The following is a 17,961-nucleotide window of genomic DNA, read 5'->3' as shown; positions in this document are numbered from 1 at the left end:
AGCCGTGGAATTCATATCAATAGAGGTGCATCACCACTCGTCATCCTCGAAGTCCTGCTTTCAATCATCGAGTACATAACAATTGCATGAGAACACAAATAGTATACGAAATAAATCAGCACGTCCCTGTTCATAAGAATCGGATATATGTGTCTAGCCACAAAAAAAATCATTATTACTTTAGCCATGCACCGTAATACTTCCCGCAGCACATCTTTACCCATAGAATTATGAATGTCCGTATGAAAGGGGAGCGTAGTGACCAATTGGTAAAAGCATTTATCCAAAGACCGAAGGGTTACGATCCAACGGATTGGTGAATCTATCGGAAAACCCAGAGAGACGGAAATCCTCAAAAGATAGAGGCTGCTCTGAGGAAGATACCACACCCCCACCATGAATATACACGCCTGTAGTTCTGCCAAAATCAAAACACTGAGTGAGTAAAAGTCTACATGAGAACTACTAGCGACGCAAAGTAATAAATAAAATTACGACTCGCTTCGAGGTAGGATCCGACCTCGAAGTAGAATCCTCCTGCGCGAATTTCACTTAACGACCCCAAACCACGAAGGCATTGCCTTTCGGCTGCGTCAGTTCCTGCAGTCCGTGCGAAGAGGAAACAATCACGAGTCTCCTTTCATGCACATATAGGCACGCGGTTCCATTCGCCGCTTTCAATTTGTTTTCGGAGGCATGCGACTACAAAAGCACGCGGTTCATATCACATTTTCATCGTCCACCTTCGAGTTTATTTTTCAATTTATTTGCGTTTTATTGTTATTTTCCAGTTAAAAGACAAATACTTGCTCGTAATTTATTTTAAGCCGTGATATTTTATTTGTTGGTTGGGTCCAGTGTTTTTGGAGACATTTCTCCGTTATGCGAATCAAGTCCCAGCGAAATATTTTATGAAATATTTTCGTCGAATTCATTTAGATTATTTACGAAGAGTTTGCAGTGATGAGTAAAACAGTTTTTTTTCGACCCATGGGCAAAAGTGGGTATTCAACTCAGACAACCAACGAAACTGAGCCTTGCTTGTACGAACGGCACGCTTCCATTATTGCGTGCTCTGGACACGAATTGGCGCCTTCTAGGAATCGCACGAATCCGATTCGTGTGCTGTTCGGTGATTTGCGGTGTCTGTCAGGCAGGAAATGGATGCCGTGCACTCCGTTTCACTAATATCGGACGCCACCGACGACGAATCAAATATCTGCCCTGCCGAATGCATGTGCTAATAGAAAATAATAATGAGCTTCTAATAGACAATACAAACGCAGGATATTCGAGGCAACATTATCATAGGTTAGTACTTGCAATTTATTCATTTAAGAATTTTCCATGTCTCGATAACAGAAAACTAGGCCTTTAGATCATCGAATGATCGCACGAACAATAGAACGCACACCTAGTGGCATCGCACAGATCCACGAGAATAGGTCGGCACTGGAACCGAGAGACAGCATTTGATTCCCGCGGCATCTGTCTTCCGCGGGTTACACAACTATCACGGAGGAGCACTGCGTCCGTCTCGAACTTCCGCGACACGCATTTCTGATTCACCCCCTATCTCCATCGCCGTGATATTTTCACCGCACACACCATCTTTAATCTTAAATTTGGAAATTTTACCTCAGTATTTCCTTGGATAAAACATATCTGTGCTTGAGATACAGAATATTGTTGGCAATTACTTGCAATTTGACGAATAAAAGATATCTTGAGTTTTAATCTTATTAAAAGTCAGTGTGAAAGATGAAATAAATTCGCTCGACAGGGTGTGTTGCCTTCTCTCATAGTCATTTTACAAGATACATCGTATATGCTACTCAAACTTATGATATCACGCAAAAAAATAATCTCACGATTGTATAGCATATACCTATGTACTAATAGTAAAAGTCATAAGGAAGAAGCGACTCGATGGAACACCCGGAAGTGATTGCTAATGAAGGTGTTAACTGTGTAAACCAAGTACTTTAATCCAACGCAGTATGAAAACATTTCATGACAGCTCTTCCTTCGAGGTAAAAACAAGTTGATCCTCGGAGCGTATAGTGGGATAAATTAACTGCCCAATTCAAACAGATCTTCAACCTCATTAAACCGAATGCCATGCATAGCGTAATTTTCGCTCAACAAATGTATTGTAATTTTAATCGCAGCAATCATTCAATTGTAAACAGAGTAGTGCTGTGATGATGCCAGATTTTATTTAGGCCATTACTGTTATTTTTGTGATTGCACCATCAGTTTTTTGAAATTATAAAATTAATTTTTCAAATTCTAATCTGCATTTCCCCAACGGCCTCTTCAATCTCTCTTCTCTTCCTCCAGAGGGCGGTTTGCCTGACATGTTTCAGAAGATTTCAATTTTTCGCACTTGGACGAATTGTTGTTCGTGGGACACGAAATATCTCCGTAGCCATCTTTATTTACATTCTGCCACTTCTGACCTGTTGCAATGCACATTTCAAGTCTTCCTCAGCCTACTTGCGACACGTCTTTTGTCCGGTCCTCTTCACATAGGTACCAACCATGGTGGTCAACTCTACCCTAGAAGTGTGCTGATTCGAATTATGCAATTGGCAGGTAATGAAATCTCTCACAAAATAATTGTTAGATAAAACATCAGTTTTTCACATATTCGCCAATGTGGCGAAATACGGTGTTTCATGTTAACGTGAATATTAACTTAAACCTAACACAGATCGCGATTCCACTCTTGATGGTGCACACACCACTATCCAGTGTCTGCTCAAAGACTTCTTATAGTAATTCCAGAGTGACCAGATATGTATGAAGAGAAGAGAAGTGCAGACCTGTTTGAGTGGTCCTTTTTACCTGCGTTGGTTCCTATTTACCCCACTTTACGCTACTTACTACACACAATGTTATTGCTTTATTTAACGCACAACTCAAAGAGCCTAAATATCTCCCCTCAGGCCAATTTTTGTATTTTTTCCAGCCTTTATATCAACTCACCAACCTGTCTGTTTGTTTGTCTGGTACAAATCTTGTAACTCAAATTTGACTCACTTCCTGTGAAGCAAAAACGCTGAAATTTTGCACACTTCTTCATTTCCGATGACAATACATGAAAAACGTATTGCATACGTACTTGCTTGAAAACAAAGGACAACTAAAAATATAAATGAAATTTACGCATTCGTGTACATTCTCCACTCAAGTTTTATACATTATTTCTTAACAATATTATCTCTTATGTGGACTGCATTACAAGTTGTTGTATTTTCCTACACGGTTAAATTCAGAGTATCGGCACAGTTGAGGGTCTAATAGAATTTTCAGTAATTCAGTGGGCATACTAGACTCAGCTTACAGGAATACATTAATAAAGAGGTAAAAGAACGGCACTTTCCATGTGATTTTCTAGTGCTAGATATACATGTTCACAGCTGTTCCATCAATCCTCAAATCTACCTCTAATCTCTTACCTCTATTTTTTAGTATTTTCCACATATGCGGTTTAAACATCGATTTTATGCATTACATATATTTTGTAAGTACACATCACTAAATTCTGATAGATATCTGGGGAGATAGAATGATGGCGGACATTTAATGCTCCAAAATATGTCACTCACAGTGGCGTCACCAGAATTTTGAAATGGGGGTTTTATCAGAGATTCCATGCGCTTCCGGGGAGTACGGAAATCACTGCAGGGCAGAGGGTTTTCCCGTGGGGGGTTCAATGGAGGGGTCCTCCCCGCACGAAAGTTTTGGGATTTTTGGTGTTGAAAACGTGATTTTTAGGACACAAAAACAGTAATTTTGTACGAGTATTTATTAAAGCACACTATTCTTATAACATAATGTAATAAATGCTCAAAGGGTGTTGGTGCTGCAGCCCGGAAACCCCCCTGGATACGCCACCGATTGCTCATAACACCTACCGGTAATATTTGCGCACCAGCTCGCCATAAAGCTCTGATTTTAAGTAATTCACTAAAAATTACGAGACGTTTGATTGACGATCTGATTACGAGTTTCTTAATTATTAAATAACTTCGTATATGAAAAAAAATTTCCACGCAGCACACCCGTTGCAATGTTGGATGATTTTGAGTGGACATAAGCCAAATATCGCTTTTTTTATAACCTTAACATGAATAAGTATTTATTCGGGCATTGATATGAAAGGGCACGTAATCTTAAGGGGCCTTCAATTACTGATCCTCCGTGCACTAACGGGCAAGGATAGGAGCAAGGGGAGGAGGGCGTAGAAGGTGGCTTGATAGCGTCCTAAGATGACTGAATCCTTTGGGGCACAAAAACAGGGAGAGGCATTTAAGAGGGTCCCTTTGAGCCAGCCGTTGGGAAGGGAGGGAGGAGGGGTGGGGTTGAGGGAAGGGTCCGTATACAAGGAACGCAAGGGTCACGCAGCTGAGCGACAAAGGGGAGGAGGCAATCTCGGTTGCCGTGGTAACAATCCCCTCGAGGCGGAGGAGGGGAAGTGGAAGAGCAAAGCAGAGCAGGCAGGGGTGGCTGGCAGGGGGTGGGCGGATCCCACCTGCTAATGCCCGCGGACGTAATCGGGAGGAATAGAGGGCGACCGCAGCCCATTGGCTATTTATTAATTCAGCGATGGATACCCACACGCCCATTGCCGGGGGGGGGAGCGAGTTTTCAATCGCCTTCATCAAGCGAGAGAGATAGCGTGGACAGAAAGCGGCAGTCTCCTGTCCATTTGAAGGTTCTCGCGAGGGACGTGTGGCAGTAACTGGCATTCTCCTTCTGCTTTTGCCAACTGCGACAGAGGACGAAAAACAAGGAGAGCCGTGTTTTTACGTCTCCAAATCCGTCTCATACTTTCCGGGCTGTTATAGGCGAAATTTCGCTCGACGTCACTGACTCTACACAAAATCACTTCTCCCCATCCTCGCATTTTTCACGTGGTCCATTGTCATTGACACTCTATTGAGCGATTCTTTCGTCAATGATCTGCTCTCTATGAACGACTCAATGAACCAGAACTTAAATGTCAGAAACCCATAAAAAGGGTGGCATCTTTTGCATTTTTAATTTGAAAGTAAAGAGGATTTGAAAGTACGGGATAAGGAGAGCTTCTTCTGTCGCCAATTGCATTTCATGCACTGATTCTTTTCATCTTAATGAATTGCGATCTCGATTGTAAATTAATCGATTGTCGGTCCATTGTAAGGATGGGAGTAAGGAGGAAAAATCGCCCCGCATATGCTGACAACACGCAAGAGTAAAATATTTTGAAACTTACTGAGCATAGACACAGTTGCGCACACATGTAGGCGTTTATCACCTCTATTACCAAATTCTTTTTCTTACCAAGTCTTCCTTTTCAACGCTCATCTCACCAATTCAAACCGAACATTAAATTCACTCTTCATGTTCACGCAGACCTCACTATTTGCTACTTCCGCGAAGGCAAACTCCAGCCCTCAGAGCGCGGATTAGAATCGGAGATCATAAGGAAACACCCCAAATACACGTGAAAAAAACAAATGCAACTCACTGCATGGCTCACTCATCGGTACTACTCCACGCAATTAAATGTAAAAAAAACAATGTGGTCCATCATTTTCAAAAATACTGGAGGGATGGACGAGCAAAGAGTTTTACGAATCGGTGCTATTTTCTGATACCAATAATGTTAACTTTTTGAGCCCCTCATAAAAATCGAAAACTTGCATTAGACTTATTTTATATGCTTGATAATTATCTCTCACTCAATATATTCCATAAAACGTCGTAATATTAAATAAATAAAGTATACAGAATCTTATTCATTCTTTAATACTTCTTACTAAACGTGTGGTTTTATTAATAAATTGCGATCCCTGGCCCAGATCAATCCTTCATTTGGGTATTTGCCATGTTATCAACAAGCATTCACCAAAAGAGCCAGCATAATTTTTAATGCCATTCAATAGTATTATAAATTCGTGCGTAGGTTTCCGTGGCGTTGTTCACGATGACTGCTAATTTTCGGGTTCTCCAGCCGCGTCTGTCGTTTATGTGTGTCTTAGTATTATAAAGAGATTCTCTCCGCAGGAATATCGATTTCATACTTTTCGATTAATTTGACAATTCAAACACTAAAACGCAAAATGTCAAAGTACGTCAACCCAGACCAAGCTATTGAAGAATAGAAAAACCTTAATATTGAGACAGCAATAAACCAGCAAAATGTATCACCGGGCTCAAGTGAATTAAGTAATAACTAACTCTCATCGCGAGAATTTCCAGATTGGCCGATAAATTGATGTTCGAAATGGTCTCCCTCCCGACACTTACTTATATCACGACAAGAAGAAAGGATCTTCACCAAAATGAGATCGAAATTAGTTTTTAGGATTCCAAACCGGTTTCTTTTAGCAACTGCAACCTATATTAATGTAGCATTGCTTAAATAACCTGTCCTGCGTCTTCCAGTGATTCCATCAAGATATGCGCATTATTACGGGAAGAAGGAATCCATCTTTAAAGCGGTGCGCAATGTCGTTATTACAAGCAGCAGTGCATACGATATTTGGGTTTAATGACAAACCACTCCCTTAATATGACTTGCGGGTCTAAGGCGCTGTGAAGCAGGTCGTGGTCGTCACTAATTCGACTATGATGTCTCGAACGCCCCGAGTGGAGGGAAAGCGAAGAAATCTCCTCCGGTGGGAAATGCGTTCCCAATTGAAGCGAATTAGCATTCATTCCCGAGGAGACTTATTGCGATTTCAGGCGGCGACTGCAATGAAGGACGAAGTCTGCTCTCAAAGGCAGCATTCGAAATGAAACACTGCTCCTGAATTCCTGAATTTCGAAAAGGAACTGCTGTTTTTTCATGATAGACCTGTAGCTACTAAAGGATTAGTTTTCTTAATACTTCAGATGAGTTTTTCCGTTCCATTTGCGTACTCAAAACAAAAGATAAATCGTTAAAATTTCAAACCTTCAGAGCGGCGAGCAAAATTTCATTGTTTAGATTGCTTTTGATGAATTTGCACTCTTGAATTAGAATATTGAATGAATAGCACTCTCCCCTCCAATAGATACATATGAATATATTTGAAAATTTTCATCGTTTTAAATTATTGAAAAATTTGAATTAACAATTTTTCAGTTGCCTGTCACGCCTATCAATTGGTAGAACTCCGATCGTAGCTACTCTTACATTTGATCTGCTAGCAAGGGAGGCCCACTTATTCATGGGGAAAATCATCTGTCGCTATTAATCGCCTATCGCCACAATTCTCTACATCAAACAAGCATAAACATGTTGGTTATAGATGATCCAACAAGGATATTCAAGTTAATGTCGTATATTTAAAGCCCCCGATTAACCGGCAGCTCAGAAATTAATAATCATTGTTAAGGGGAAACATTATCCTGGACCGAGAATCGAACCACGGACCTTTAGGCTCATACTGCGCAGACCGACAGACACTTATTGCCAGCCGGGCGGAAATCAACGTGAATCTAATGAAAGGGTTTTTCATTTCCACTTAATATGCTTGACAAAATAATCGTTTAATTACTAACTAAGAAAATTGTTGAGACTCCTGATTTCTACCAAAATTACTCGAACAGCTAAATGCTCCATCAGCTCCATCCCCAACAGCTCCATCAGTGAAATGATCGAAAGTAAACCTAGGTAATATAAAATGGCTCCCATATGGCTGGGGCTTTGACAATCCCAAAACGCCCACAAATGCATCGGGAACTTAAAGTCGAGGAAACAATATATTAAAAGTGAGGCCATCTCTATGAAATGAAACAGCGCTATAATGATTTTCATATGATCCGGAACTTCGCAGTAAGAATTTGGGTTTCTAAGTCAACGGTTTGAGTTAAAATATTTATTTTAAATAAGTGAATTATATATTTAAAAATATGAAAGTTATTTTGAAGTATCCATGAGTAGAGAAAGGAAACGAATGAGCTGGAAGCAGCGACCCATGAATTTGATGATCATTTCGCTACTCACGCGTCTCGAGGCATTGACAATCGAGAGGATAATTTGTCAACTTTAAATAATTACATTAAACGAAAGTAGAAGGAGCTGGACCGAATAGCTATTAAGTGACCATTTCTATTCGCCTTCAGAACCAAGCATACGAAACGGCATTCAAATCGCGCATTCAGCTTTCAAAGGGCGTCCACTCACGAAATCCTTGTTTAACCCTCTAAAGGCCTAACTAACTTGATTTTTATGAATTTTTGCACATCACATTTATTTACAACTAACTAAGAGATATTATGAAAGAAAACCCGGACAGTAATTTTTAAATGCGTTTTCAAGCATGTTCTCAAATGATCTCACACCACAAAAATTTTTATTGCTTGAAATATAAATATACACTTGACCAAAGAACTAAGTTTAACTATGTAATATATGTAATTGATATTTTGAATAAATGAGCATTTGTTACTGGCAAGCAAATGTAGGAAAAATATCGAGTAAAGCACATACTCACTAAAGAGGTGACGAAAATAACCAATTTTGAAAAAGCATAATTAGCAACCAATGTATGCTCAAGTCATGCGATTCACTTCAAATAATACTCCAATACTTTATTGACATAACAAAAGCTATAAAAGTAATTATAGGAAATGTAATTTTCATGAATTTTTAAAAATTTGTTCCCAAATGGGAACATTGGGCAATTGGGAACAATGGGAACCTTTTAAGGTTAAACAACGAACAGTTCCTGTTGTATTTAAGGATGTAAATGAGAACTGTTTCATCTAAATGTGCACAGAACAATGCATAATTTTTCATGTTTTCGGCACAATATCTCGCAAACTGCATCACTTTGCGATCTTTAAGTATCGATTCTTACTGACGCAGATCGAAGCATTTGATGAAGAAAACGTGGCCATCATTCGAAAAAGCTAATTAATTGAAGTGAATCGTGGGTTTCAAACGGCTGAGCCACGGGCAGGTGTTGAATTATTTTGGCGTAACTTCTATCGTCGCCAGCGACTTTTTTAGTATTTCTCCAGGCACAATTTCAAAACGCCTGAGAATAAATATTTTGATATGCACTTTTCTTAGCATTAGTTCCGTTCTATTTTATGTCAAATATCGCGTAAAATTAGCTTCCGCCATTCAGTGACGTAAGGGCACCATCGAAGTATTCCGATATCGTCATAAGGTACATAACATGTATGATTTTCCAAGAAAACCTGAAAAACGCCTATAAACTTATGTCATGCATGCCTTATAATAAACGCCTGCATGCATGACCGCATCTAGACAACGACGAATGCATGTATGCTTTCGTCGATGAATGAATTCACTGATGCTACCTATTTTTTTCTGGAAATTTTCAGGTTCCTACCTAAAAAAGCGTCTAATAATTTTATTCACTATTTCTCAATTTAGGCCCTCAGTGCGCTGACAGGAAAACACTCCTAATTATGTCAATACTTCTTACAAATTGAAACAAATTGCCGCTTCCTTTTCATGAGTTGATTACGTCATTAGTAGGGTAGAAATCGCAAAAAAGAGTTGCACAAACAAAAACAAAGCAAGTACGTCCGATGGCAGGAGGAGAAGGGTAAATAAATAGTCATTAACTGCCGCCAAAATAGCCCACGTGACGTCATCAACCGATCCGTAAAAGGGAAAGGGCGACGATTTATTGCCAGGAATAGTTCCTTTAGCAGGAATACAACCGAAGAACTGAAAAATGTAGGCCTCTTAGCAGTAATACCTTATCTATCGCAATTTATGAATTAAATCAAAACAATGAAAGAGCCTATTTTAGGTTGGAAGGACGAAATAGAAATGAATCATTAGTTGTTAAAATCAGCTGGTGATAATATAAATACTGCAGTAAAAAAATACTAGCCGTGAAATCACAAAAGTATGAGGGCGAGTTTTCCCATCGAATCAGGAAGCTAAACGCTCAAAATGGAATGAAAAGGAAGCCAACTTGGACCTTCAACCTTGACACGTGGGCTAGAATCAAAACCATTCCTGCCAAAGAAAATGGAAATGCCCGACTCACCCAACAGTTGAATGGATCCGCACTGTTTCCCTTCCTCTTCGCTGAGGGCAGCACTTGCCACGTGCGTGAGAGCAGCGTCTGCCCCTGGTTCCTCACGAGCGATCCCTGCGGAGAGAAGAGGACATTATGAAGGCCATCAAATGCGCCATCCAGCCCCATTTCACCACTTTTCGAGAGAATTTCTCGCGGTGGCTATTCATACTAATCCAAACGAGAAAGAAGTAAAACAAAAAAGGCTTGTGTTCGATGCCAAGACGGGCGAATAAGTTTTGGAAGAACAATTATCGCGTGGGGTCGATGCTTCTATTGACCTCCATTTATTCCCATTGGCTTCCCACTGCGTGAAGATAGGCGGATGCCCCCGCGATACAAAAACGTCCGTATTTCGCAGTTGAATGGATTCTCTCACTCGAGTCTTTTTCGATGGTCGCTTTCTCAAGCATGGGATCCTCTCCTTCATGAGGAGTATCCCTCACATACTCACCTGTACTATAAATGAATCAAACGTAGTAAAATTATGTTCACTACATGAAAAAAGATTACGCGAAACTTTTTTTTAGGGAATAATCGACCTAATTCTGTTTGTCCTAAGAATTTCAACCAATTTTATTGATTGTCCACTCTACCATATACCAAAAATTATCTCAACACGCTTTACTACAGGGATTTAAAGCGGGTAATCGAGATTAACAACCTAGCCAACGGTACAAAATATATTTATAGACACATATTGTGACAGTTGGCGTTTGACATGAGATCTCAGGGCGGAGTGATGAAGGGAAACAAGCGGGTTGAATTCGATTAACGAAACGGTGGTAATCAAAAAAGCAAGGCTTATTTCTATAAATGGTTAGTAGGGGACTTAAATTTACCAACAAAGAGTAACATAAATTAAATGCGTGACCATATTAAAAAAATTATCAAAAATGAAAATCCACTGTTCAGCAACTATAATCACACTGATAGATTTAATTACGAGTTTTTTTCACGTAAAGTAATGAAATAGTGTCAACAAATAGCAAAAGACTCCCTCAAAAGCATGGTGGAACGAAAGTTCAGTCTTTCGTAGTTAACTTGTCAACGTAATTCGCTTATATAAAATGAGGGGGGGGGACTCAGGGAATCGTCGGCTGGAAGTAACACCTCCGGTCTTATTTTAGTGATTGATACTGCAGGCAAAGATGTACTTGTGGGCCGCGTCGAAGATGCACTGGTGAGCCGCCGGTCGCGTCGACGCTAAGTAGGACCCGTGGGCATCGTCCGGCTTCCAAGCGTGGGCTCTCTGGCAGTGAAGTTGGTAGGGCGATAGCTTGGCCTACCTTCCTTCAGCGATCCTTAATGGAACCCAGGTTTGAGGCTCGTGTGAGAACGAAAAAGACCTGGGCCGTGTTCCAATCCATAGGGTGCACTCTACGCTCTTGCGCTCTTTACGCTCTAAACGGCTCTTTCGCTCTTTCCTGCTCTTATTGCAAGTAGTGCCACCACTGTCAAGTGGCAGATTTCGAAACTGAAAAAAGTTGAGTAACAAATTTGGAGGGTAAGAAAATAGTGCAATGTTGTTGTTGTTATGAAGTGAGTGTTGCAATAATTTATTGCCTTATAAATATATGTACTTATATATATGCTTATATGTACTTATAAATGAAATTGCAGAAGTTATAACGAATAAAATACGGCATAGGCGACATATTTATCAATTGTAGGCTACTAATTTCGTGTAGGCAACCAATTTCGTACATTCAGACAAATTTAAGTGGTTTTTATATCTGAAAACAATTTATTAAAGATGTAGTGAAAATGAAAAATTATAATCACTGTAAATAGGTACCCGTCATAATATTTGAAATGCAGTAAGTCGACAGATTTAGGGCGTCCAGCCAAAGCAGAAAACTTCATGCATAATTCCAGCTTCTCAAGGGAAATTTTACAAATCCCAGTTTAATCTTACGTGATTACTGCGATATATACGAATTTTTAACATGATTTTACCCGAATCCCTTACATGACTTTAAATCATTGAAGTGATTTCATGTTCATTATCATATTCATGCATTTACTAGGAAAAGAAATACGTTAGTTAACACATTGAATACGTTTGTTAGCATTGAAATTATTCAAAGCAAGGCTGACGAGCTGCTCCATGTCGACGTCACCTGGCATTCTATTCTTCGTGTTTTTTAATCTTACTCGAGTACATTGTTAGATATTTACATTCATTCAGATAGAGTACATATATTAGTATATTTCGGTTCTGTTGTCTCGTCTGACATTGCACGTTTCGTTGCAGCTGAAAAAAACTCTTCTTAGCTATTGCACTTAAATCTACAACAAACACGTTTTAACCAGAAAATGGGCGTTGAACTGGAAAAATTATCTGTGAAATGAATTTGATATAAATGTTTCTACAGTTCCGGGGTGGATCAAAAATTCATGCATAATTCCCGACTTTCCCGGTCGCTGGACACCCTTAAATTCACATCTATTCAAGATTCATTCGGATTCGATATTCACTCGATTCCTTATTAACGATTTAAAGAACCGAATCATTGCTCCGAATCAAATCCCATCCGAACCCACGAAAATTCCACCTCAACGGCGGTAGGCGAAGGGCTAAACAGGGCTGAACGGGCTGAAGAGCGAGTAAGGGTGGATCCTTGCGCTCTCTCGTGCTCTTCGACTATGCGCTCTTCAGAGCAGAACGTAGAGCGGATTGGAATCGCACTACCTGACGTCACTTCCGAAATGTGACGATCGAAAAGTGCGGGAAAGAGCGCAAGAGTGCATTTACGGTGGATTGGAACACGGCCCTGGCCATCTGCTGGGTGACTGCACGATCTGTCCCTTCGTCTTTCATTCTGGTTCCGGACTCAACTCTACGCCTCCTGAAGTCAACAAAGGCGTCTCTCGCTCACCAAGACTCCTGACCGCTTCTGCGAGTAAGGCGAGGTAAGGGGGAGGGAAGGGGAAACAGCCGTGATTGACTATACCATTTTTCCAAACTGACGGCGGATGGGTGGAAAATAGAAACTAGCCAATGAGAGGCGCTGCCCCTTCCACCTCTCCGTTCCCCTCCGTCCCCTTCCCTTTTCCCCTCCATCCGGCCGACCTCCGTTGCCAGCCTAGGGAATAACGGTAATTTCGGGGGCGGCAGAACGAGCGCTGTGCGATCTCCAAAGATTCGGCTTGGCAACACTGCCAGCTGGAGAGCGATGTGCACTGCACGGAGTTCGGAGAGAGACTGCGGGCTCTTCCACACTTTCTCCTGTCGCTCCTCTGTGATTGGTTAGAAGAGTGGGTGGGTTTCGAGCACCCTCAAGGTCAGCCGCCGTCAGTTCAGAAAAATGGCATACCTCAGCGCCACCCATTTCAGTTAGACTTCATCGCGCGGTCAGCGCGCACTTTTGAATCACGCAAAAAATATGCGAAGTCAATATCAATACTTCGACATTTACATCTCACAAATAGAACTCCAGAACCCCAGACTCGAAAAATAACAAAATTAATTCCATAAATGTGACAAAAAATATGATAATACTAGCTGACCCGGCGAACTTCGTACCGCCTAACAATCAATGAACTTACAGTTTACTTACACCATTTATAAATCAAGAGCGGCTGTATCGTTTTTAATCATGTTTAATTTATTATAATAAAATAAGGATACAAATTCAATAAAACTACGTAAATGAGTACCAAAATTGCTTGTCAGAAAGACATTTTCTTTATTGAATCTACATAGGGTGAATCGGAGCACGTTTACGCGGATTTTTTTCAACAAATTTTCTTACGTTTTAGCTTAAGAAATTTTGGACATTGTGGTTTAATAAAGCAGTTCATGAAATAAAAATTATACGCATTCAGTTGTTGGCTATTTGCGTTATTAGCTGTAAAAAAATGTTTTAGGTCCAAGTCTGTTGCATACACTTGGCCCATTCAGGGGGCAGGTTGACACGACCCCAGACCGACGCTTGACTGATGCTCAAAATCGTGCAAGAAAAGCCCCTATGAAGCAGCATTCGCATTAAATGACTTAAGGGGCGCCAGTTTTAGTATCTCTGTTTGGAAAAAATGCACTGCGTAAACGTACTGCATGCGTAAACGCACCACGGTGAGCCCTACACATTCGGGTTTAATGTCTTGCGTCAAGCACCTTCTGAGAAACAACAGTTTTTGTTTTGTTATCAGGCGCAAGATGAAGCGGATAAAGCTAAATAAATATAGCGAAGCAAAGCAGTGACGCAGCGAGGGGAGGATTTGGGGGATAAACCCCCCCCCCCAAGAGCTTAGAGAATTTTTTATGAAAGATTTTGTTATTAATATTTGGGGGACGGATGACTAACAAACAAAACATATTTAACTATTCACACAGCCACAAAACCCACTATTTTGAACCATTTATCTTAAAAAATGTCTGGGGGAAGTGCCCTCACACTTCCCGCTTACCTTAGTGAGTTTTCTATACCCTACAGACCCGTGGTATTAGCTGCGCCCAAAACCCCCTATCCTAGCTACGCACTTGAAGCGAAGGAAGAAATACAGAGGATGGTTTATCGACTCGTGAACATAGCACGCTAAATTGACCATGAGAAAATCATGGGTTTTCATTAGCACATGAGCACAAACAACACAAAAACTGAAAGAATGACCATGCGATTTTTTTATCGTTATCACAAATGCAACACGAATTGTAAATTGAATACGTTTAAGCTCAAAAGGGCATATGAGTTGAGATCATTGAATCTACGGAATGAGGACTTCCTAACCTTTGAATTTTCCTTTGAGTAAAGCTGCGTGAATCACATTCATCACCAATTTTTTTTAATGATCAAACTCGTTCCGTTGGATAGTTATGGTTGGTTTAGGCTTCGAAAGATCATGAGCACAGAAACTACATTTTTCTGTAAATCGTGCCTTGGTAAGCCAGGTACGTCCAAGGACTTAAAATATTCAGATTGATAGTTGGTGATTTCGTCTTCGTTTGTTACACATTTAAAAGATTCGAATCCATGCAGAGTACGAACTATTTGAATTTACCTCGTTTTAGTCATCCACATCTTCGTTCTTGCTCGCTAAATCAACCATCTTTGATTCTTTTGGTGATCAATCATATTCTGGAACTCTTTGTTGATGAGCTCACCTTCGCTAAAACTAATTTGCAATCATTCCGAGGAAATGAGTTAAAATAAAACTACTCGATTCCTCGACAGGAACACGGACATAACCGTTTGTCAACAATTGCTTGGAGATTTGTTTACAAACACGGTAGTGAAGTGTCAACTCGAGCTGGGCCACGGCTGGGCTTACAATCAGCTCGAATTAAATTTTAAAAATGTAATTTCAATTTAATTAATATTTTGAATATATTTAGTAATTAAAATGTTATATTGTTACTAAATTCAGTTATTAAAGTGTTAAAAACAAAACAAATTATTTAATTTGTAGTTTTGACCGACTTACCAATTGTTGTGTTACTATAACTCCTAAAAGCATGTCCATAGGAAAGAGATGAATTTTTTGTGAAATTATCCTTTTTTTAATGGCCTATATGTTAACCCCGCCTGAGACGAATCCAAAGAACCAAATCTCATTGAAATCGGTGCAGCCGTTCTCGAGTTATAAGTGTTCTAACTAACACGATTTTCGACTTTCTTTTATATATATAGATTGGTGACTTTTTCAGAATCATAAAATAATAAAATACAAGGAATATGAGTTTCCTAACTATGAAAATACGATGCGGGCAAAAAAGATAAAATGGCGTCTGCCAGACGACACGGAGGGACCAACAAGCAAAATACGCATTTAAACACTTACAGGTCAAATGAATTCCCTCATAAACACTTCGGCACGGTCGTAGCGTGTAAACCGCACTCCATTGGTTTGGTGGTTCGGCGGCAATGCCGATGCATCGGGATCGCACCTCCCTTGCCTTCGCATAATTTCTTTACACTTTTTACTTTGATGGTACCAAAGCTACCTGACTACAGCTCACTGATATTGGAACAGCTTATACACTATTATTATTATGCAGGAGGGAATCGTACGGGAATGCATTTGACCTATATGTGTTTGATTGTGCTGCTAATTTTGATTGAAGTCCGAGACCCAGTTTTGCGACTCGCCCCTCGTGAGCAAAATTTATTGAAGAGTTTCTTCAGTTGGCCAAAGAAAAGACAATCCTATTATTAACAGGCGTTGCCAATGATTAAAAATTCATAAATTCATGGAAATGTTTAACATAATATTTTTAAATTATTAAAAATATATACATATTTGAAGAAGTAAGTTCTTTAAATACAGCTCACCGAGAAGAAAATAAGTTTCGAAAAAATTCATATTCCATCAAGTTCAAATTCCAAACCAGGAAAGGAAAAGCAGCCCAGAGACACCGTTAGGATATCAATATTCGTTTCAAATTTCTACCGTTAGGGATGAGAAATTCCAATTAGATTGCTTTGCATTTTTATAGGATAGTTGTAGGATCGACCCACTTCGGGAGCATGGTTACCTCAGGGCCTCGTCGTCTCCACTTCCTGAATACGAAATAGCGAAAACGTACGACTCACACACACACACACAGCACAGAGCCCCTCAACGGAATCGTCGATCACTACTTCGCAATCCAATAACAGAAGATGATCACTAAGCAAAACTATTTAGATTATGGAATAGGACTCATTGGGAATACCAATCTCGTTTCACCAATGAATGGAAAATTCGCATAATTATTCCAAAGGGCAAGTATTTCAGCGGTAAAAATCGAGTAAACACTTTAGGGAACAATGTTCAAGTTTTCCAATATGTAAGGGTAAAAATAATATTCTATAGTATTTCCGGTGAAACTAATATATTTCAGTGTTTAAGTGAAAGAGGAAAAAATAAAAAAGATAATAAATAATAATTAACAAAGTGATAATCCAGATCGTCACTGGGTGAAAAGCTATGCTCAAGAAAACTAATGTGAGATTATCTTCACTTCACAATAATGTCATTCGCACGCAAGACCTCAGAGTAAATTACAAACAAAAGAGTGCTCCAGGTGGCTGCGCAGTAACCTCATCTGAAGTCAACGTTGAAAGTTTACCTTTCGTGTTATTGCGGGAAATGGGAAAATTTCGCCTGAGGCACGCGAGCAACCAAACTCCGTCACTCTGAAGAACAAAAAAAATCAAGGTCTATTTCCCTGACTGCGTTAATATCTAACTTCCCGACCTTTTCAGCTATGGCTGAATGGTAGAAAGATTATAGCGGTGAAATATTGATTCGACAAGCCAAGTATAAATGACGAAAAACCCTTTTATCCTTAATAAACAAAACTCCGTACCTCGGTTCGGTCAGATGCTGACATCATAGCTGTAAATGCGTGACATATGGATGTGAAAATTAATACTAACACAATACTGTTTTTAGGTGAAACAATCAATGAATGTAAAGTGTGGAGGGCAGATGGAATTGATATATTCATATGAGATACCAAACATGCTTAGTGATAGCGAGCAGGTGAAAATTTGAATAAATCTTAAATTTTAATACTGCAATGATTAAGGGGATAATTACCAACACTTCCCTTTTCTTAATTTAAATCACAGACCTTAGTGTTAGTTAAATAACCGCCGAAGGAATCTACCGAGTGGTCTTGAAGTAGGACGGGGGAATATGTGTCTGGGGTCGACCTATTTCCTTGGCCGTTGGGTCATCGGCGGAGAACTGCGACATGGCCACGCATTCGGTCGTCCTTCGATGAATACTAGACGCCTGGCATGGCATGCCTTCAATGCTCGCAATGTCTATCGATACTTCCAGTCACGGGGAAGCAGTCCACACCCGGACTCGGTTAACTAGAAGTTAACTTCGGGTCACCAGCGCATGTACGTTACGTGGGCATCATTTCGGGTTGCGCTTCCGCGTTGTGCTTTTGCACTTTGGGGCTTCACTTCAACTTCACTTA

General features: G+C 40.0%; 1 protein-coding gene across 1 annotated transcript in view; it reads right to left on the bottom strand.

Moving 5' to 3' along the window:
- The window catches only part of LOC124163709 (adenylate cyclase type 6-like), a 241,491-nt gene extending 223,762 nt beyond the window's left edge, over positions 1-17,729 (bottom strand). Inside the window, exons 1-3 of the mRNA XM_046540776.1 lie at positions 17,641-17,729; positions 10,423-10,502; positions 10,014-10,118 (exon numbers count right to left, since the gene is read on the bottom strand). Coding sequence (XP_046396732.1) covers positions 10,014-10,118; positions 10,423-10,502; positions 17,641-17,729 — 274 coding nt within the window. The remainder of the gene's footprint in view (positions 1-10,013; positions 10,119-10,422; positions 10,503-17,640) is intronic.
- Between the last annotated feature and the right edge of the window lie 232 nt (positions 17,730-17,961).

This window comes from Ischnura elegans, chromosome 8 (genome assembly GCF_921293095.1).
Source record: "Ischnura elegans chromosome 8, ioIscEleg1.1, whole genome shotgun sequence".
Classification (NCBI taxonomy): domain Eukaryota; kingdom Metazoa; phylum Arthropoda; class Insecta; order Odonata; family Coenagrionidae; genus Ischnura; species Ischnura elegans.
The sequence above is the reverse complement of the archived record's forward strand: the minus strand, read 5'-3'. Positions and strand labels throughout refer to the sequence as shown.